The sequence below is a fragment of the Hippichthys cyanospilos genome, chromosome 5, assembly GCF_059441005.1.
Source record: "Hippichthys cyanospilos isolate Australia breed blue-spotted pipefish chromosome 5, RoL_Hcya_1.0, whole genome shotgun sequence".
Lineage (NCBI taxonomy): Eukaryota > Metazoa > Chordata > Actinopteri > Syngnathiformes > Syngnathidae > Hippichthys > Hippichthys cyanospilos.
The window spans coordinates 3,048,356-3,070,265 of record NC_142373.1 but is presented as its reverse complement, the minus strand read 5'-3'; the positions used below and the strand labels follow the sequence as shown (position 1 = coordinate 3,070,265).

The following is a 21,910-nucleotide window of genomic DNA, read 5'->3' as shown; positions in this document are numbered from 1 at the left end:
CAAATCAAGTTAATGAATCGCGCTGACCCTCGGGCCAGGTCGGTTTGAACTGGATTTTTAGACATAAACCATAGTTTATGCAGTCAGCACATGATATGATCCATAAATAAGGCGCACCGGATTATAAGGCGCACCATCAGCTTTTTTAAAAAAAATCAAGCTTTTGGGTGTGCCTTATAGTGCGAAAAATATGGTACATGCCCTCTATATGAACCTGCATCATCCTGCCAGTCCCCACCAGATAATTTTGCTCTCATGCTAAGATTTCTTGCACTCATTTCTGTTCTACGTACCCAGAAATTTATGCCGCCTGCACTGACTGCTAGCCACGGTGAGCCTGCTCAGACATATAATCGTTTTAGCCACAGTTATGTGTATTCCAGGGGCTAGAGCACTCGACATTGAGGCCTAGACACCAGCGTAGTGCAAGCAACACTAGTTACTCTGATATAGTGATACATGTCGGCTCCAATGATACGAGAATGAGGCAATCAGAGATTACGAAGCAGAACAGAGCTAGGACTTGCAATATCGCTAAAAAGACGAGTCGGCATTGAATAATTTTCTCTGGCCCTCTGCCTGTCATAAGTATTGTGAGTGAAAAAATATAATAAATGCCTTAATCACACCCTAAATGCAAGGAACATGTTTGCAAAAACAAACACGAAGGGAAGTTTTTCACTCTAATGACATTCCCCCCCACCTCCATGGCATGCATGGAATTATTTTTATAAATGAGTTAGTTATTCCGCCCTTAAAAGTAGGTTTCGAATTGATATACCAAACAGCATCCATTGCCAAAGTGCCATTGCCAAAAAAAATGGGCACGCATACATTTTTATTTTGTCAAGAGTTATTGATTCCTTCAAAGCTCTAATAGGTCATAAGAAATAATCTGCAATTTTTTCTTTTTTTTTTTTTGATACAGCCCCTTTAAATTTCGGGGCTCATCGACTGCCCCATCAACTGCCAAGAACAAGGGAACACTGTTCAGTATTTGTAATTCTGTTTTGCTATGTTTTCTTTGTTTATTTTAATAGTCTTGTTTTTTTTTGTTTACAGGTTATTATAATGCACTAGATTTATGCATGTTTAAAATCCACTGTAAAAAAAAAAACAAAAAAAAACAATTGAGAAAAAACAGCAATAAGCAGGGATTTTCATGAAAAGGTGGAGATGCATTCCCCAAAAATTAATAGATTAAGTTAGAAATGCAAAAACACAAAATTGCTGGAACTCATTGTCCACAGCAAAATGGGATGCATGCAGGGAATAGTCACATAGGGCTCAAAACAATGCTTTCCGAGGGGCTTTTCTCAAGATGTATTGCTCATGCATCATTATATATCAGATTTTAATCTATAATATCTTAATTTACTTCTTAATTTGAAGTGTTGTTGATCCCCGAAGAATAATGATGTTACACTATGGGAGGATTTATAATCATGACGACGAAAAAGAGGCGTAGCTGCTGTAATATGTTATTTACCTACAGCATTGAGTATTGTCATCAAAAAAACAGATGACTCTGTTGAGGGGCAACTTGTCCTCCTCTCCCTGAAGATGGCGATGCAGGAACAAGCCTCACTGTGCTTCCCTCTGCTCGTCAACACTTCCTGCAGGAAGGCACAGCATCTTCCCTCTGTCACTGCTCTCTCCTACATGCTGCTGTCAACCACCTCTCTGATAACGTTCACGCTGAACTTGCTGGTCATCATTTCCATCTCTCATTTCAAGTGATGCATTGTGCTTCTTTTCCATTGATACAGTCATGCCTTTTTTCCTAATCCAGAGAAATTAACAAGTGTTTATCTTTGTTTAGGCAACTGCATACTCCCACGAAACTTTTGCTGCTTTCCCTGGCCGCCGCAGACTTCTTGGTGGGCTTCCTCCTGTTTTTTCAGATTTTCCTCCTTGATGGTTGTTGGTTCTTTAGTGACTTTATGTGTGTTGTGTATTATGTCCTGGCTTACACAGTAACCTCCGCCTCGATAGGAAGCATGGTGCTCATTTCAGTCGACCGCTACATGGCTATCTGTGACCCTCTGCATTACCCTGTCAAAGTTACTCAACTAAGAGTTCAAATCTGTGTTTTTGTGTGTTGGTCTTTTTCATTTGTTTTCCACTGTTTTTGTCATTTAGACTCTCTGAAGAAGCCAGGCAGGTTCAACACTTGCGTAGGGGAGTGTGTTTTTGTGGTCACATATGCTGTGGGAATGATAGACCTCTTTCTCTCCTTCATAGGCCCACTCACTGTCATTGTGATTCTGTATATAAGAGTGTTTGTGGTGGTTGTGTCTCATGCGCAGGCCGTACGTTCCCACGTGGGGATCGGCACTCTGCGAGGTGCAACTGTCAAAAGTTCTGAGCTGAAGGCAGCCAGGACCCTTGGTTTGGTTGTGTTGGTGTTTATTGTGTGCATCATGCCATATTTCTGTATCGCTATCTCGGGCCAGGATGTTCTGCTCAATACTTCATCTGTAGCCATAATAACTTACATTATCTACTTCAACTCCTGTCTGAATCCAGTGATATATGCTATATTCTACCCTTGGTTTAGAAGGTCCATAAAGCTCATTTTAACTCTGCAGATTCTGCATCCTGATTCCAGCCAAGCAAACATAATGTAGACAACACAGCGCGCTGTTCACCCTTCAGTCACATTTTCTCCATTCTGTCTCTATTCATTTCTCATGAGAGGTTCTGGTCCTCTCGTGATTGATTTCACTTGTACTGTTGACAAACATGCATGATTTTTATGAGCTGTCCATTTAGAACACATTCTCTATTTAAAAGACTTATTTTTGATGGCTTTTTTTTTTTGCTTCGGGACTTATTGATTTTTTTGCGTTATTAAGTGTGCAGAAAAAAAAAAAACTCCAATACTCCACACAAAATCTAATTAACATGAATTATGTGTGAAAGCATAAATGGAAGGATAGAATGTGTCTCAAAGAACTGAAAAAGAAACAAAAAAAAAATACGGAGTCAGTTTTGGCTGATGCACCAGTTTTGCTTCAATATTTAATCAAGGCATTCTGTACAACAGTTCTGCCATGTGATTAGCTTATTAAGTTTTTGGGAGCAATCAAATCTGTTTTATCCTGTAAGAGACCATACATCCTCACAGATATACTGCAAACAAATCTCATGATCCTGAAAAAGGCCTGAGATCTACCATCAGTCAAACTGCAGTTGGTTGCTGGGAGCAACTAAAAGCATTTCATCCTGTAAAATAGTAAGATTTCTCACAGTTACAATGCATTCGTATAATGTATGACACTATGAGGATCATCATTTGAATTGTTACCAATTGTTCCATTGCCCCCCTTTTGTTTTGTTTTTCATTGCCATAGAAAGCACTCAGAAACAGTTTGATCATCGTGACATATTTGCAGCATTAGTCTAGATAGGTATGGCAATAAAGCAGTGACAGTTTGAGTGACTGCAATATAGTTGTTTGCTTGTCCTCTTTATCTAAAAAAGAAAAAAAAATCAAGTCATAGACCCTTTTCCTCTTCCCATTGCATGCAGCACAGCATTGTTCAGCATCAATTGAAAGTTCATTACATTTTTAATATACTATTACAATAAAGAAAATATATATCTTGACGTTAATTTTGGCACATTCATGTATCTAAATAATTGACCCAAAACACTATTTGTGTGTTTTTTTTGTGTGGCGCCATCACCATTGATAATTCGGAAATAGATGGTATTGAGATGTTCTTGTCAACCAGTTGTATTTATATTCGTATTAAATGCCCGTGCATTTGACTTACCATGCGCATGAGAGGGACCAACTGAGAGTACGGAAACAAAAAGTTTCTGAAACAAAAATGTGGAGGCTGTTTCTTTCACTGATTCCACTTCAGAAGGGAAGTGATGGCAAAGAAAACATCCATGTGATGCCCACAAAACAGGAAATAATAAAGATGCTTGATAAAAAATGATTGAGATAAAGTTAGAAATCATGATTCTTCCCTGACTGTTCATATAGAAAGACCGGTAACAGAACTGCAACAGATTATACAGTGGACACCTATTTCCAGGGCAGCCTGAACATGAATGGCAGATATCACGAGGGTCATGAAGGAAAAAAACACAAACAACTGAGGCTGCAAGATAAACAATTAACTAAGTGTTGTAAAACATAAAAACTATTATCTTTATAGATTATTGATATAATGAAAATGATATATTGCAAATAAGTACCGTATTTTCCGCACTATAAGGCGCACCTAAAAGCCTTATTTTTTTTAAAAAAAAGCTGATGGTGCGCCTTATAATCAGGTGCGCCTTATATGTGGATCAATATTGAGATTTGGATGCGTAGATGGGGAATGAACAGATAAAGTAAGGTTTACCTGTTTATTTTGTGTGTTTACAGTTGAACAAGGTTGGTCATATTGACATTGAATTATATAATTATGCTCTTGAGAGTTTAGAGTTATTATTGTTATTACTTTGAGTATTACTATATTGTGATTGAAAAAGTTTTAAAATATGTGGTTAATTGAGGGTGAGCCTTATAATCCGGTGTGCCTTATATATGGAAAAAAAGTTTTAAAGTATGTGATTAATTGAGGGTGCACCTTATAAGCAGGTGCGCCTTATAGTGCGGAAAATATGGTATGTTGTAGTTAAATATGGTTTAAAGCTATGTTGTAAATGTGAATATTTCTATTGTATATTATCATAAGAAAATTAATAGAACATCAAGGACTACGATATATTGGTGATTAAATATGAATTAAACAAGATGTACTGTAAATTGGAATAGTTTATAGTATATTTTCTGTACTGACAGATATATTACTCCAGACTCGGATATGTCCATCCATCCATTATTTTCAGCTTTATCCAGGGGTCGGGTCGCGGGGGTTAGCAGCTCGAGCAGGGAAGCCCAGACTTCCCTTTCCCCAGCCACTTCATCGAGCTCCTCCTAATGAATCCCCAGGCGTTCCATGTCCAAATGAGACTCAGTCCCCGAGTGTGTCTTAAAATGTATCTGGGGCCTCCTCCCAGTGGGACATGCCTGGAACAATCACTAGGCAGGCATCCGGCAGGCATCCTAACCTGATGCCTACCTCATCCCCGACCTGGACAGTGCACTCCACCCTTTTCCGACTGAGGACCATGGTCTCAGACTTGGCGATGGTGACCTTCATCCCAGCTACTTCACACTCGGCTATGAACCGCTCCAGTGAGAGCTGCTAATACCTCCAAACCAGACCCCTTCCACGCTTCAGCTGCACCTAGAAATTCTGTCCATAAAGATAATGAACAGAATCAGTGACAAAGGGGGACCTTGGCGGAGTCCCACTCTCTCTGGAAGTGGGTTTGACTTACTGCCGGAGATGTGGACCAAACTCTGGCATTAGTGGTACAGGGATCAGGGGGTTTGGTAGCCCATACTCTCGAAGAACCACCCGCAGAACTTCCAAGGGACACAGTCGAATGCCTTCTTCAAGTCCACAAAGCACATGTAGATTGGTTGGGCAAAGACCCTGTTACGTCCGTGAGGTGCATGGTGGTGCTGTGGTGGCGGGTAGTGAACTCAAATGCAGGAAGCCAGAAGCAAAATGAATTCCAAAAAAACAATGGTTTAATAGTGAAGAGGATCAAAAACCAATGTAGTGGACAAAATACAAAGCACCAACCAAAAACTAGAAAAAAGCACAAAACAAAAATAAACTAGAATCAACGGACTCGGGAGAAAAAAGAATAAAACTAATGGAGACTAGCGAAACTTTGATTGACAGAGAGACAGCCTGACAATATGACAATAACCCAACAAAAACTGAAATGAAACTGGAGGCTAAATACCAACACAACTAACGAGACAACACAAGACAGCTGGACAGGAAATAATTGGCAGAGGGAGCTGATTGGTCAACACTCTGGGGCAGGTTGACAAAGACAGGTGGACACAATGACACTAACGAGAACCTGTCATGGGGAACAAAAACATGAACAAAAACCCACAAAATCAGAATCCATAAAACCCTGATATCCCACAACAAAAATAACCCACCAAATCCAAACAGAACAGGACACTCCCATGCACCCTCCGGGATCCTGTTGTGGGTCCAGAGATGGTCTACTGTTCCATGGCCAAGACAAAAACCACACTGCTCCTTCTGAATCTAAGTTTTGACTTCCCGAAGGACGCTCTTCTCCAGCACCCTTAAATAGACCTTACCGAGGAGGCTGAGGAGAAAGATCCCTTCTATGATTGGAACACACTCTCTGGTCTCCTGCCTTAAAAAGGGGGACCGGGAGGGTGTCTCCATCGTACACACTGCTTTCCCTCTCTTATGACACAAGATGGTAGACCAGAATTTCATCGAAGTCATCCAGAATTCGTTTTCCTTGGCCTCATCGAACTCACACCCGAGTTTGTTTGTTGCCAACCGCCGAAGCTGCACTCTGTTTGGCCAGTTGGTACCTGTCAGCTGGCTCCAGCGTCCCACAGGCCAAAAAGTCCCGATAGGACTCCTTCTTCTGCTTGACGGCATCCCTTGCTGCCGGTGTCCACCAGCAAGTTCATGGACTCCCGCCACAAAAGGCACAGACCATCTTATGGCCACAACTCTATTCAGCCGCCGCAACAATGGAGGTGTGGTACGGTATCATAGATGACTAATGAACTTGGTCGTATTCATTTTTTCTTTTTTCAGTGCTACACAAAATCATCTTGGGGGCTAAATTAAACCATCTCATCCACACCCGGGCCGCAGTTTTATACCCTCGACATAGATGATGGAGTGGATTCTGTGGTTATGAGTATGTGACATTACATCATCTCAAATCACCAGCTCCAGCGTATACGGGGCATTTATCGTAGTTTCAAAGATTTTTACAAAATTTGACCAAGAATCTATTGGCAAATACACCGAAGCCAAGCAGAATGTGTCAAGAGGCATGGATTCTGATACAGATCCACTGATATCAGCAGAGATTCAATCCCAGAATCTTCGATAAAAACCACAGAGGGAAGCGCTAGCATCTAGCATAGTGCTTCTACTGTATATTTCTAGCGGCTACCGCAATTGAGGTGAACAAAGCGGACACTTTTTTTTTGTGTGTGTGCGTGTGCAAATTTTGAAATGTACTCTCGCATCCAGGAACATTTACCACACATTAACACACACACACACACACACACAAATCAAGTGAAGGGCTTAAAAAACACATGTATGCACATAAACACATACCTTGTGAATAACCAAAAATGTGTAAATATTTGGTCAAATGTGAAAATATTGCTGTTTATATACATATGCAAACTGCTTTGCCATTAAAATTTTTTTTGTTTTTTTCTGTTATAACATTTCACATTTTATATTTACAATATTTCGGTCATTCATTTTGCCTTATGGTTGATTCATATCATTCCAATAATTTATACATTTAAATATTTTCCCATAATTCCATGTTTTTCACCTCCATATCCCAATATTCATTTCAAATTGGACATTTAACAATTCACATTCTGAGCTTTCCCATTATACATACATAAGATTTAACATTCATTTTGCCTGATGGATCATTCCCATCATTCCAATTACTGTATTCATACATTTTAATATTTTCCCATAATTCCATATTTTTCACCCATAACAATTCAAAATTCAATCCCAATGTCAGATTTAACATTACTTATTTGAATCTTCCCCATATCACACTCACAACATTCAGCGAATTCATATCACATTGTCATCATTACTCATATTCACACATTCCAGTAATTCATAACTATTTTATTCATTTTGCCCATAAGTCCTCATTCCCCTTGTTCTCACCAAAACATTGTACCTTTCTCTCTTCCCCATTCCTCATCCGATTTCCAACCTTCCAACTTAAATCCATTCCTTCAATTCTGCCATTCTATCGGTGAATCCATTTTCCTCTTCCCACAATTCAAAATTTTCCCACACTTCAACTTTTTTCAGTTTTTCCCTTGTATCTTCTGCACTATTTGGCCTATTCAAACTGTTCTAACTTGAATCGATTGACCCAATGCCCGCCATTCCATGACTTCCGTTTTCCTCTTCCCACAATTCAAAATGTTCCCACAATTTAACGTTTTCAGCTTTTCACTTGTATCTTCTACATTATTTGGCTTACCCAAACCGTTCCAACTTTAATCGATTCCCCCAATGCCCGCCGTTCCATGAATTCCATTTTCCTCTTCCCAAAATTCAAAATTTTCCCACAATTAAACTTTTTTCACTTTTTCCCATGTATCTTCTACATTATTTGGCCTAATCAAATCGTTCCAACTTTAATCGATTACCCCGCTGTCCGCCATTCCATGAATTCCATTTTCCTCTTCCCACAATTCAACTTTTTTCACTTTTTTCTTGTATCTTCTACATCAGGGATGTCCAAACCTTTTACAAAATTTGGTGTGTTAAAAATGTAGGGGAGCCAACCTTGGCAGCGTTCTTTACATGTAACAGCAATTAATTTGAGTACATTTCAGCGAGCTGTTCTGTGTTTAACATTTGCTTTTTTATTTGAATTTCAGCTATCTTAAGTATGTGTTTTGGTTAATTTGAAACATGCATCTCAACATTGAATATACATTACATATTGAAATTGAGTATTCACTTAACTTCACTTTTTTTAACACTTTAATTCGCTTTTTGTAACAATTGAACAGAGGTAATTGTACTCTTGGGTCCAAATTACATTTGAAACATAAAAAAATATATATCTCACCATGGCAGTTTAATATTTATAGAATTTTTAAACACAATAACAGTGAAATGAACAAGTAATAGTCATATCAACAAGTGCAGAGCTCATTTAAAATATGAAATTAGTAACTATGAATGTGATTGGATTTTTAAGTGGTTATTATTCTGGAGTGAAAACTCCAAAAAACGAGTGAAAACGTTTTCCGACATCGAAAATGAAAAATGACTTGTCCGCATTAGTGTGATGGGTGAAACTGAGATCTGGAGTGCAGGACGAAGGCCAGGTCTGGCTCTATGGCAGTGTATGGATGCGCAAGATGTCTTGTAAGTGAGAGTCCGATAGGCACGGCTCTTATTTAAGTTCAAAACCGAGAATTTCTTCTCACACCAATACGTCGACCCAAACAAGTGTAGCATTTTCTTACCAAATGCTCGAATTTCTCGGAACTTGTCCTGTTGGTAAAAGTTGGCGAGAGAAAGCTGCTGGTGCTGACCGCGGCTCTCTGCGTCACACTGCAGCTCAATGACCTCCAGCTGCAAATGGTCTTTGACATCATCTGTGTCCACGGACAAAGGTGAGGAAAAAAAGAGCAATCTCCTTCTTGATACCTGGAAAAATCCTGAAAAGTTGTTTAAACTCTTCAGCCAGAGATGAAATATCTGACGCGTACCTCCTTTTTGCACACTGACATTGCTCTGTGGGAATCTGGTCAAGATTTCTCGACGACAGGTGTCTTTCAAACATTTGCAGCTTGATTCCAAAGGCTTTGACACGTGAATATAGTTGGCTTATGACTGCATCTGGTCCTTGGAGACTGGTGTTGAGGACATTAAGATGCTTTGTATTGTCAACTAGAAACCCCAACTCAGCCAGCCACATAGGGTCACTTAGTTCTTCCATAGGTTGTCCTTTTTCAACCAAAACTCACCGATTTCTTGCCTAAGTGAGTAGAAGCGTGACAGTGCAGAACCCCGACTGAGCCATCTCATGTCATTGTGATAGACAATATCTTATATTCCGCATGAATCTCGCTGAGAAACTGTTGGAACTGATGGTGGCATTGCGCGGATGGAGGTGGCATAGAGCGGATATAGTTAATTGCCTTCATCACCGGTCCCATAACATGTTCGTATCGGAGATGTTAAGCACGCAGAACTTGCTGATGAATGATGCAATGGAGTTTTGCAGTTTCCCTTCTTCTTCACTTACTGTTACTTATCAGTGTTGCTAATCCGCTTTGTTTGCCAGTCATTGATGGTGCGCCATCCAGAATTATCTTAATTTTCTTAATCTTAATCTTAGTTTCATGTCATCCACGGCAGCGCAAACAGAAGAGAATAAATCTGTCCCTCTTGTTTGTTTTTTCAGGCTTTGTAAGTCAAGCAGTAATATTCATTTTGTTGTCCACTCCTCTATAAAAAAAATAGGTAACTGAGCAGTGTCAGAGGCGTCTGTGCTTTCGTCTCAAGATAGTGAAAAAAGTCAAACTTCTTTCCTCTGACTCTTAATTGTCCTTTGATGTCTGATGACACTTCTTCAATCCTGCGTGCCACAGTGTTACGTGCCAGGCAGACTTTGGCAAACTCTTGCTGCTTCTCAGGACATATATTCGTGGACCGTCTGCGGTCCACCTGGTTGGAATGTGGGATGGTTCCTGCCCAATGGCTTTGCCTGCTGTCAAGACATCACTGCACTATATAGCACAATATGTTTTCTGTGATTGATATTGTTGATGTGTATGTCTGAATTTGGTACATGCAGCATCCACTTCAACCTGTGGGCCTGGAAGGGGGCTCCTCCCACCTGTGGTCCCTTCTGGAGGTTTCTGATTTTCCCCAAATTGGGGTTTTTGAGTTTTTCCTTCCCCTTCTGGGAGCTTTGACAGGGGATGCTGTTGTGTACCTTATACTGAAAAGATGTCTCTGTACGCCCTCTTTTCATCTGTGAAGCCCTTTGAGACTTCGGGGATTTAGGGCTATATAAATAAAATTTGATTGATTGATTGATTGATATTCTTTACCATTGTCATCACACAGTCATTGACAAATTCAAAGAAAGGTTTGCAATGCTTTGCGATCAGCGCAGCTACCTTGTAATTAGCAATTTCCACTCGTCCTTGAACCGTCGGCCCTTGCAGTCAACTTTCCTCCTTTTGTTGATTGTGACCGTTTTAGAAAATTAGGGGCTCATACAGTTAATTACTCATATACTAAATTGCTGTTCCTAGATGGCAGCACTTAGCACACGCAGGTAACACCGCTGCTGCCCAAATTTACTAATTCTCCATGTTGGCCAGACGTTAGTGAATTTATGACGGAGGCTGCGGGCCCAATGGAAGTTGACCAAGAGCCGCATTTGGCCCTCGGGCCGGACTTTGGACACAACTGTTCTTCATTATTTGGGCTATTCAAACCGTTCCAACTTTGTATAATTCACATTTCTTCACATATTCATACCATTCAAACATTCCACATCATTCCACCATTCAATGCCTCTCCCTTCAGCTATTTCGCCGTCACACACAATTTCTTAAGGAATTGCACATTTTCTAGTTATTCTTATTCTGCCTTTTTGGACGCATTCCAACTCTTTACGAGTTTATCGGATTCACACCATTCCAATTTCATATTATTCAAATTACAGTATTCATGTGACGACTGCTTGGATTTATCTCATTTCCATTATTCATTATTTTCCCACAATTTCCTGTTTTCCATACCAAAAATCCCATTGACTTAACATTGCATGATTTTACATTTCACATTTACAGCTTTCACATTTCCTCTTTTCAATATTTACTGTAGCTCATTCATCTCGCCTTAGGGATTGTTCCCATTATTCCAGTAATTCATCATTTCCAATATTTTCCCATAATTACATTTTTTTTTTACCTTCAATAATTCATAATTTATTTCCAATGGGAGAATTCCCCATGTATTCCCAATGTGGGATTTAAATGGGTTATTGACTGGACGTCAATGCAATTATTTTATCATTATGATAAGCACATGAACTCACTTGCACGTAGAGATGGGTATGATTTGAGAGAGTTAAGAATATCCACTGAAAGACTGTACATGGTTTGCTAGCAAAACTACGTGATTTACATTTCTTTGATTCCCTGAGAACACTGATGTGAAAATAAGGGAAGACTACCAGGAGGAGGAGGAGAAAGAGGCGTAACTACTGTAATATAGTATGAACCAACAGTATGAATATTGTCAAGAAACAAGGAGCTGGGTGAGTTGAGGGGCATCTCAGCTCCCGAACGATGGCATTGCCGGAACAAGCAGAACTGTGCTTCCCTCTGCTCGTCAACACTTCTTGCAGAAAAGCGCAGCGTCCTCCCTCAGTCGCTTTTCTCTCCTACATGTTGTTGTCTTCCATCTCTCTGATTACCTTTACTCTGAACCTGCTGGTCATCATCTCCATCTCTCACTTCAAGTGATGCGTTGTGCTTCTTTTCCATTTTACTGTCATGCCTTGTGTCCGAATCCAAAGATTAAAATGCACATTTGTTTTTTTAGGCAACTGCATACTCCCACAAACCTGCTGCTGGTTTCACTGGCTGCTGCGGACTTCTTGGTGGGCTTCCTCATGTTGTTTCAGATTTTCCTCCTTGAAGGTTGCTGGTTTTTTAGCGACGTGATGTGCGTTGTGTATTACATTCTGGATTATGTGATAACATCTGCTTCGATAGGAAGCATGGTGCTCATATCAGTTGACCGCTATATGGCTATCTGTGACCCTCTGCACTACTCCATCAAAGTCACTCAATTAAGAGTTAAAATCTGTGTTTTTATATGTTGGTCTGTTTCATTAGTTTTCCACTGTCTTTGTTTTTTTGACTCTCTGAAGCAACCAGGCAGGTTCAACACTTGTGTAGGTGAATGTGTGATTGTAGTCACATACGCTGTAGGAATGACGGACCTCTTTTTCTCCTTCATTGGCCCTCTCACTGTCATTGTGATTCTGTATATGAAAGTGTTTGTCGTGGCTGTTTCTAAAGTGCGCAACATGCGCTCCCACGTGGGGATCGTCACATTGCGTGGCGCAACTGTGAAGAGTTCTGAGTTGAAGGCAGCCAGGACCTTGGGTGTGATGGTGATGGTGTTTATTGTGTGCATCATGCCTTATTTCTGCATTGCCATCTCAGGCCAGGACGTGATGCTCAATGCATCATCTGCGGCTTTTATCATCTGCTTGTTTTATTTCAACTCCTGTCTGAATCCACTGATTTATGCTATTTTTTATCCCTGGTTCAGAAAGTCCATCAAGCTCATTGTGACGTTGCAGATTCTGCAGCCAGATTCTCGCCACACCAGATTAATGTAGACAAGCTTGCTGCGCAGAAAATGTTCTCGACTATGTTTCGAATATTGATGCCTTCATTTGTGTGTCTTGTGAGTTATTGGTCTTCAACTCATGGATTTATTTTGTATTGTATGTTGTTGTATTGTATGTATTCTACTTTCAAGTTGTCCACATCAGACCACACTATCCATTTAGAGGACCTTTAAAAAGTGTCATCAAAAAGTGTATTTTTCTAATGATGGTGTGTGTGTGGGGTTGGAAGAGGGATAGGGATTACTCCTAACAGAGATCATCTGTTGTGTATGTTATAATACTGTGAAATCACATCTTTCTGTCAATTGTGCCTTTACACCCCTTTTATTTGTTTCATACTGTATGTACACATGTGCAGTTTACACACTGTTGGAAAGAAGATCTTGATCATGACATTTAGCATCTTTTACATGTTTATAATAAAGCAATGGCATCTTAATGTTAATACTGTGTAATTGAGTGCTTGTCCTCTATTATTTGATCAAAAAACAAACCCAATATATACTCAAAATTAAATTTCTATTACATTGTTTTACTATTGGACCCAACCTCCTCCAAACTGCAGCAATTTTGTACAGTGTTTGTTAAAAGTACAATTTCTTTTAAATCTTTTAAATCAAATTCTAAATGGAGAAAATATTAATTTTGTCAAAACGCAAAAAACAGATTTTGAATGCTGCTGAACATAAGGAAGGCATCAGCCTTCCCTCATAAGTAAATGTTTTGTAGCTGACGATGAAGGAGGGAAAGTACCTTGGAACGGCGTGTATGTTAAATAGTTATGTTGATCATTTATGCAAATTAATCAAGTGGACTTAAGTTAATCAGTAATACGTTGGAAACAAATAGACTACTTAAGCAGTTACAGAGAATGAACCTTCTTGTCAACAACAGTTTGTTTTATGTTAAATTCCCCTGAATGGCTCACATGACGGAGATGTGTGAGTGACCAACTGAGTGAGTGGCAGAAGCAAAAATTCAGATGAAGGCTGGCATCAGTCAGACTAATTTTTTTAATGTTGCCACTTTGGAAGCTATGTGACAGCAAAGAGGAACTCTATGAGGTGACTATACAGTTGCAAATAATGAATGTATTGTGTGATTTTTTTTTTCCTGGCTGCACACACACAATAAGGCTGATTAAAGGAATAGGACTGTACTGTGGACCTCCATTTTTTGCGGGGCAGACTGATCAGGAATAGCAAGTAAAATAAGATAAATGCAGAAACACAAACAAATGGGGGACCATGTAAGCACCTGGAGGAAAATCTTAATATCTGAGACTTTTGGGGGTCCCAAAGACTGGGTGGGCGGTGGGGGGGTACAATTTTCTAAAGCCCTTCAAACTGTCACGGTCAGAGCGTGCTACACACGTTTTGCAACCAAAAGGTTGGGGAACACTAAGTCTTTGGAAGTCATGGAGATAATGCTAAACCTCCTGGGCATAGAGGAACCTCATTTCCATTTTATGGAACTGTTTCCCCACCCCAAGCACATTTTCTGTCAGCACTCCCCAAAACTAATACATGCTCAAGCGGAGAAGGCGGATCAATCCGACCTCATGGCCCAACTTTTTCCTTCTAATGGGCAGGGTCACCTTTACCTGCTCTTGGGCCCCAGAGCTATCTAATAATTTTGCAGGTAACTACAACAGAAATTTATCAGCAACATTTCAAAAGCTGAACGTGTGAACAAGCATCCAAGTTCCACTCAATACATGATAGCTTGAAGCTGTCAATGCCCAGGGGCCCTGTGTGATGCTGGTTGACCTAATCGCTTCATTTCATCATTTCATCATTGTGAGCATGTTACAAAAATAATATGCAAAACTTGAAGATAAAACCACTACTGCTGTACTACTTCTACTACTACTAAATTAATTTATGTTTCTGTTTCTTCCATTGTGAATATGATTGATCTGACTTTTGTGTTACTCACAGTCTCCCGTTTACCTGCGTCCCAGACGCATAATTTTTGACAGGGGACGCATACTTTCAAATCATTAATTTGACATCAAAATATGAATCATCATCCATCTACTCTTTTATTCAAAGAAATTTGACTTTTTTGACAACTTGGTCCATGTTTATTTTGATCTCACGGAAAAAAAGAACACAACTTTGTTAAATAAATTATGCTCACACCATGAGCCTCACGCCTTGAGCCTCACGGTAGTTGCGTCATCAAACACATTTCACTGGGGCTCCAGTAGCTGGGGGATATGATTCTCCAGTAAAAATGTCATCAATTAAAAACAAATCTACTTCAGAGCGCACATGCCGCATACATACTATTTAGCAGTGGTGGGTCGTCAGGGTCTGCAAGGCCTTCTCAATTGGCCCAACATAACCAGACATCATTATCATAACTATAATGAATGTGCGCGTAATAACTATAATGAATGTCAATTTAATTTTAAATTCATTTTTATGAAATATATATATTAGATATTGTTTTATTTATATAATTATTCTGCATATTCTGTTCTTTCCATGTCATATTATTAATTTGGTTACGCTCCTTCTAGTGTTGTCGTTTTAAGTTGGATTTTTTTAACCAGTTTGTATTCAGCTAAGTAGTGTCGTTAGGCTGTATGTAATCTGCCTGCTTCCGGAGTCGCTAGGGCATTTGCTTCAACAGTTGCAGGCTTCTGCGCAAGCGCAGATGGATATGTGAGTGGCCGGTATAACTTAATAGACAGCTGTAATAGCAAATCAAGTCATAAGATTGCCATCTAGAGGCAGAGCAATGCTCTACAAGTAAGCTCCGTGATGTTGGCTTTTGGCTGCGTTACAGGCGTAGCGTGGCTATTAGCTAACATGTCCCGACTTGGCCATATTTCTGACTGGACTACCAGGGGCGTGAGCCAACACTGGCAAATAGTTCTGATGGGAATGCCTTTTTTTTTTGCAAAGGATGGGAGAGGACAGGAGCATCACAAGAAGAAGTCAGTAAGTTTAATATTTGATAACTTAAACTGTAACTCCCGAGATGCAGCAGGGATAAAGCAGAGAGGAATGAGGGAGGTAAATGAAGTCATAGCTAGCTTGGCAACATAAATGTGTCTTAAGTTCAGTGTGTCTTAAGTTTATACTAAGTCAGTTAACATTATTTCCTTGTGTCAGGACAACCATATTCATTTGCTGTCCGAGCTTTCAAGGGAATTTGCATTACTTCAGTAATTCATTGCAACTATATTAACTCCACATAAACGAGGCACACATTGCTTATTAATATTGTCATTTATGGTATAGTCTGTTGGCACTACGTGGATGATAATTTTGAGAAAACAGCTTTGAGCTAGTGTTAGTTGACAGACATAGCACCTGAATCAGGGGTGTCAAACATACGACCCTTGTCCTGGCCCACAAATGGGTTTAAACCGACTCTAGGAGATAATTTTGTGAAATACAAAAAGGAGGTGAATTACTTTAATAAATTTAAAAACTTGAAATGTTTTATGATTAATCGTACTGTTAATATTTTATGATTAATAGTGATGTACTGTACTTGCTTTATTTTGGACAGTGTTAGAAATGAATAATAAATTTGAAGTTTTTGTTTTAAAGTTATATTGTCACACTCCCTGTTGATTGTGCATTTTGTTCTAGGCAGCCTCAGCAAGGGGCAGGGGTCACCGGCCACATACCTGAGGGCTATCATCATCAAGGCCTTTTTAAGGCGGCCGGTGCTGGAGGACAGTCGCAGGGTTATTCTATAAGACACCCCCCAGTGAAGGCCAGTCTGATTCCCAGCGTTCTGTTTCTGAGTATCTGCTTCCGTGCATTTTTTTGGTCTGTACTTGGTCTTTTGCCGTTTTGCGCCTTTGCCTTTTTGCCCTCCGCACCCCTGTGGCCTCTTTTTGTTGTACTTTTTTTTGATAGTTCACCTGCTGACTCTGCTCCCTTGTGCCTTGTGTTTTTTCCATTGACTCTGGCATTTAGACTCTTTTGGTCCCACTTTTTGTACTTTAGAGTGTTTGCACTTTGTGTTCTGGACTCGTCCACGCTTGCCGTGCGATTTTTATTAATAAAACTCTTTTGATGCTAATCATCTTGTTTATCGTGTTGGGGTTCTCAATCTGCTCGTGTTCCAGGGTTATTTCTAACATATATGAATGTGTACTATGATTTTATTGGTTCGGCCCACTTGGGAATTGATTTTCCTCCATATGGTCTGCAGGCTTAAATGAGTTTGAAACTCGTGCTCTGGATGGTGCACTGGTTTTCAAAAGGTCTACCTTCAGGAGGAAAAACATTGTTACCAATTATCAAGCTGTGGGCCTTATATACAGTGGGCCCTCTTGTTACGAGATTTATCCGTTCGGCGGTTGGGCTCATAAGGCGAATTCACCGTATGGCGGGCAATCCAAACCTAAGTTAAATGGCTAATGCATTCATAACCCCAGGTAAAAACATCAAAATTGTACATACATATTAAAAAATGGTACCAAAACAGTATAGTAAGTGCTACATATATATATAATATACATGTATTCAATCAGAAAACATGAATAAAAAAATATAGAAAGGATTTTATTTACCTTTGAGTGGTGCTTGTTATGCCCATATTCCCCAGTAAGAGTAGCCTAGGCTAGGCTAACGTATTTCTTGATTATCTCTAGCATCTTTTCCATATAAATCCTCTTTTTACTTCTCTCTTTAACATCACTAGCAACCTTGGGACCCATGGTGAACCCATTCTAGTTTGAATCAGGCAGTAAAATGCACTATAAATATGGTGTTGTAACCACTCACGATAGAACAAAGCTTTACCATTACGCCATTTTGAAACAAGTGAGGGTGACCAATAGCCCACCAGCATTTTCGTGAGGAGACACTAACTAATATTGTAGTGACGCATTGCATGGAGGCAGTTTGACCACAACAGAAAATAAGTGCACAAGTCATCAAGCCCCTAGTATCATGACAGTAGTTTTTGTCGCAAAGCAGGGAAAATACCGTAAAAAGGGGAGGAAAAAAACTCAGTATTCCACATCGCAACATGAAAAAAAAGCAAGCCAGGGGCACTGTAACCCGGGGGTCCACTGTTTTATTTTGACATTTGTTAATATGTTATTGGTTTTTGCTCACGAATTGTAAATGCTGTTTTTACCTTGCACTTCGTTTGTCCTTTTTACTGTGCAATTTTTGGGACTCCAAACATTTCTGTCGGGACCCATAGTTTTTTAGTATTGCGAGTCCCAGGCACCAGAGGTAAAATGAGCACTGAACTCATATTGTGATATATGGCTCATGCAAGATACAGTACTACATTCATCTATCCATTATCCTATGCCGGTCCTTTCCTTGAATTGATTGCCAGCCAATCGCAGGGCACACAGAAATGAACAACCTCTCACACTTAGATTCTGTACACCTAAGGTAAATTTGGAGTGTACATTACACCGACCATGTATGTTTCCTACCATATATCTGCCTGACGGCAACAGTTCAAAGTGCTCAGGCCTGTGTGAGCTCAAAGTGTCAGCATGACAGGTGTCATTAACTTTGCTTGGCTCAAACAAATCAAGCAAGCATAAAATATGTGATTGTGCTGCAACAGTTCGTGAAAGTAAATATTGTCATTGGGTTAAATTATCTAGTTAAAGGGTTAAATGATTTGTGGGGCTTTGAAGTAAAAGTAGGAATTGCCCATATAGTTAGCTATAAATATTTGAATCTGATAGGGTTTGTACAACTACACATACATATGTGGTTAGTACTTAAAGTTCACTGCAGAGATTGCTTGTATGAAAGGTGGCACTTCACAGAAATGGTGCTGAACGGGTGCCATTTATTTATTTCTCCTTGTTAACTTCATTCATGAACCAGTCACAGAGGTAAGCAGCCCATGTATATGTTTCCATGAGTACCGTAATTCTCCAAAAACAGGACAGAATGCAATTCCTGTTTGTCAAACATTTCATTTATTCTTATTTTTGAATTATCGCTCAAACTTTGATGCTATTTTCCATCAATCTTAATGAAGCATATATCAAAAATAATATAGAGAGATCTATGCTTGTTTTTTTTTTTTTTTAAAACATGATATCTTCGAAAGTGATGGTATGGTATCATCTGTGTTAGCGTCACAAAAAGTGGCTGAAGGTTGTTTCGGCCATAGTAAAGAATGAATGAGTCCTGCAGGTCATAATGATTTTCAAACTATTGAATATTGGTCAGTAATAAGTACACAGATCCTAGCGATGGTGCTCCTTTAAAAAGTTGGGTTTTATTTGCATCTTAACTCTGAAAGGTTATTCAATATTGATGTGGACTAACTTTGTCCGGGCTAACACTCTTAAAAAAAACAAAAAAAAACAAAAAACACTGGCAACCAAAACTAATTTCTCTTGTCACCCATTTAGACAACATTCATCTTCCCACTATTTTTATTAGTGTGTGTTTTAATGACAAAACAAACACGCAAACAGTGTGTCATTTAAAAACACATGAATACACTGCAAAAAGCGCTAAGAGCATTCACAGAAAGATTGCATTTGGTTAGTTTGGCAAGTAAAATTGTTATTCACAGTTCTTTTAATTCCCAGGTAGTACTGATTGAGAAGTAATGGAAAATTTTAATGACGAGATGGAGAAAGAGGCGTAGCTACTGTCATGGGCTATGGACCTACTACATTATGAATATCATCATAAAAAAGAGCTATCTGAGTTGAGGGGCAATTTATGACCATGTCAGAGCAAGCTGAACTCTGCTTCCCTCTGCTCGTCAACACTTCTTGCAGGAAGGCACAGCGTCCTCCCTCAGTTGCTGCTTTCTCCTACATGCTGCTATCAGCCATTTCGCTGATCACTGTCACTCTCAACCTGCTGGTTATGTTTTCCATCTCTCACTTCAAGTGATGCATTATGCCTCTTTTACATTTGCACTATCGCGCCTTATGTCCAGGGATTGTAATAAGCGTTTCTTTTTTTCAGGCAACTGCATACCCCAACAAACCTGCTGCTGCTTTCCCTGGCCGCTTCAGACTTCTTGGTGGGCTTCCTCGTGTTGTTTCAGATTTTCCTCCTGGATGGTTGCTGGTTCTTTGGCGACTTGATGTGCGTTGCGTATAACGTTCTGGATTACGTGATAACATCCGCCTCCATAGGAAGCATGGTGCTCATATCGGTCGACCGCTACATCGCTATCTGTGACCCTCTGCACTACCCCATCAAAGTCACTCAATTAAGAGTTAAAATCTGCGTTTTTCTGTGTTGGTCTCTTTCGTTAGTTTTTAACTCTCTTTGTTTTTTCGACTCTCTAAAGCAACCAGGCAGATTCAACACTTGCGTCGGTGAGTGTATGATTGTAGTCACGTATGCTGTAGGAATTACAGACCTATTTCTCTCCTTCATAGGCCCGCTCACTGTCATTGTGGTTCTGTATATCACAGTGTTTGTGGTGGCCGTATCTCATGCACGGGCAGCGCGTTCCCACGTGGGGATCATCACATTGCGAGGCGCAACGGTCAAGAGTTCTGAGCTGAAGGCAGCCAGGACCCTAGGCGTGGTGGTGGCAGTTTTTATTGCGTGCATCATGCCTTACTACTGCATCGCCATCTCGGGCCAGGATGTTGTGCTCAATGCGTCATCTGAAGCCTTTATCATCTGCTTGTTTTATTTCAACTCCTGTTTGAATCCGCTGATTTATGCTATTTTTTATCCCTGGTTCAGAAGGTCGATCAAGTTTATTGTGACACTCCAAATCCTGCAGCATGATTCCAGCCTGACCAACATAGTTTAGATGAGCCAGCATGCTTTCCACCCTTCACGCCGTGCTGAATAGAACACTTTCTACATTCTGTTTCAAACGTGGATATTTTGTCTGGAGTTATTGGTCTTCTACTGATTGATTTAGTTTGTATTGTAGACATGCAAGCTTTCAAACTATAAGCTGTCCAGATCAAAACACTTGCTCCCTTTAAAACCGCTTTTCTTTTGTCTTTATAACTATTATGTCAGCGTAAAGAAAAATTACGCTGAGTAAAAAAATCCATTTCAAAAGCAATATGTTGGTATTTTTTTGTTTTGGTTTTTTTTTTGGTCTCACATAAATTTAAAAAAGCATAATACAAACAACTTTGGTTGTTGCATTTGTTTTGGTTCAATATTTAATCATGTCATTCTGTACATCGGTTATGCCTTTTGGAGCTTTAATGTGCAGTAGCTTGCTGGCAGCAATTTTCAGTTGTGAAAAACAGACGATTCCTCACAGATTTTTGTAGCTTGTATTGCTTTAGTATATTTTGTATTACTTTTGTACATTTTGCGATACATTGTTAGTGTGAATTATGACAATGCACCTTTTTCATTTTTTTTTACATACCACATAGAGTACTCTAGAGGAGTACTGGTACACATGGTTCAGTAAGTGTGGATCATGTTTGGTATGACAGGAAAAAGCATCAGACATCAGTGCAAGTTATGCCTTGGTCATCATAGGAGCATTTAGAACAACCTGATGTAAATGTATTAAAGCTTTATTCTATTTTTAAGTTTTTCGACATTGTCAAAGATAGCTTTGAATGGTGTCGGACATTCGTTGCATATATTTGTTTTTTAAAACAATGTGATATTAAAATGTTTGATTTCATAGAGCTTCCAACCTATTGAGATTCACTATCTAATTAAATTATTTTTATTTTTTCAGGGACATTACAGCAGAACCGCAAATGTTTTACTCTGTGTGTGTGTGTGTGTGTGTGTGTGTGTGTGTCCTTGGTTTTTGCTACATAGTGTGGACCAAATCCCATGTTTTACTGGCTTTGTGGGGACCTCTTGAAATTGGGGACAAATTTGATGGACCCTACAAGTTCAGAGCATTCTTGAGGGTCAAAACACTGTTTTGG

General features: G+C 39.6%; 3 protein-coding genes across 9 annotated transcripts; all 3 read left to right on the top strand.

The window, feature by feature from the left end:
- The first annotated feature begins 1,563 nt into the window (after positions 1–1,563).
- Positions 1,564–2,630, top strand: LOC148423173 (trace amine-associated receptor 13c-like). 3 transcript variants are annotated; one of them, XM_088414816.1, is made up of 2 exons: positions 1,564–1,642; positions 1,822–2,630. In XM_088414816.1, exons 1-2 carry the CDS (start codon positions 1,564–1,566, stop codon positions 2,628–2,630), a joined length of 888 nt encoding a protein of 295 aa, XP_088270942.1. The 3 variants fall into 3 exon arrangements, with proteins under 3 accessions (XP_088270942.1, XP_088270941.1, XP_088270940.1); XM_088414815.1 differs by having other exon boundaries at positions 1,564–1,736; positions 1,823–2,630; XM_088414814.1 differs by having other exon boundaries at positions 1,570–1,736; positions 1,793–2,630.
- Positions 2,631–11,980: 9,350 nt separating this feature from the next.
- On the top strand, positions 11,981–13,044 carry LOC148423172 (trace amine-associated receptor 4-like). 3 transcript variants are annotated; one of them, XM_088415265.1, is made up of 2 exons: positions 11,981–12,068; positions 12,236–13,044. In XM_088415265.1, exons 1-2 carry the CDS (start codon positions 11,981–11,983, stop codon positions 13,042–13,044), a joined length of 897 nt encoding a protein of 298 aa, XP_088271391.1. The 3 variants fall into 3 exon arrangements, with proteins under 3 accessions (XP_088271391.1, XP_088271390.1, XP_088271393.1); XM_088415264.1 differs by having other exon boundaries at positions 11,981–12,153; positions 12,237–13,044; XM_088415267.1 differs by having other exon boundaries at positions 12,008–12,163; positions 12,211–13,044.
- Positions 13,045–19,745: 6,701 nt separating this feature from the next.
- LOC148423171 (trace amine-associated receptor 4-like) lies at positions 19,746–20,805 on the top strand. Of its 3 annotated transcripts, none has more exons than XM_088415239.1 (2): positions 19,746–19,824; positions 19,997–20,805. In XM_088415239.1, exons 1-2 carry the CDS (start codon positions 19,746–19,748, stop codon positions 20,803–20,805), a joined length of 888 nt encoding a protein of 295 aa, XP_088271365.1. The 3 variants fall into 3 exon arrangements, with proteins under 3 accessions (XP_088271365.1, XP_088271364.1, XP_088271366.1); XM_088415238.1 differs by having other exon boundaries at positions 19,746–19,918; positions 19,998–20,805; XM_088415240.1 differs by having other exon boundaries at positions 19,773–19,948; positions 19,992–20,805.
- The last annotated feature ends 1,105 nt before the right edge of the window (positions 20,806–21,910 follow it).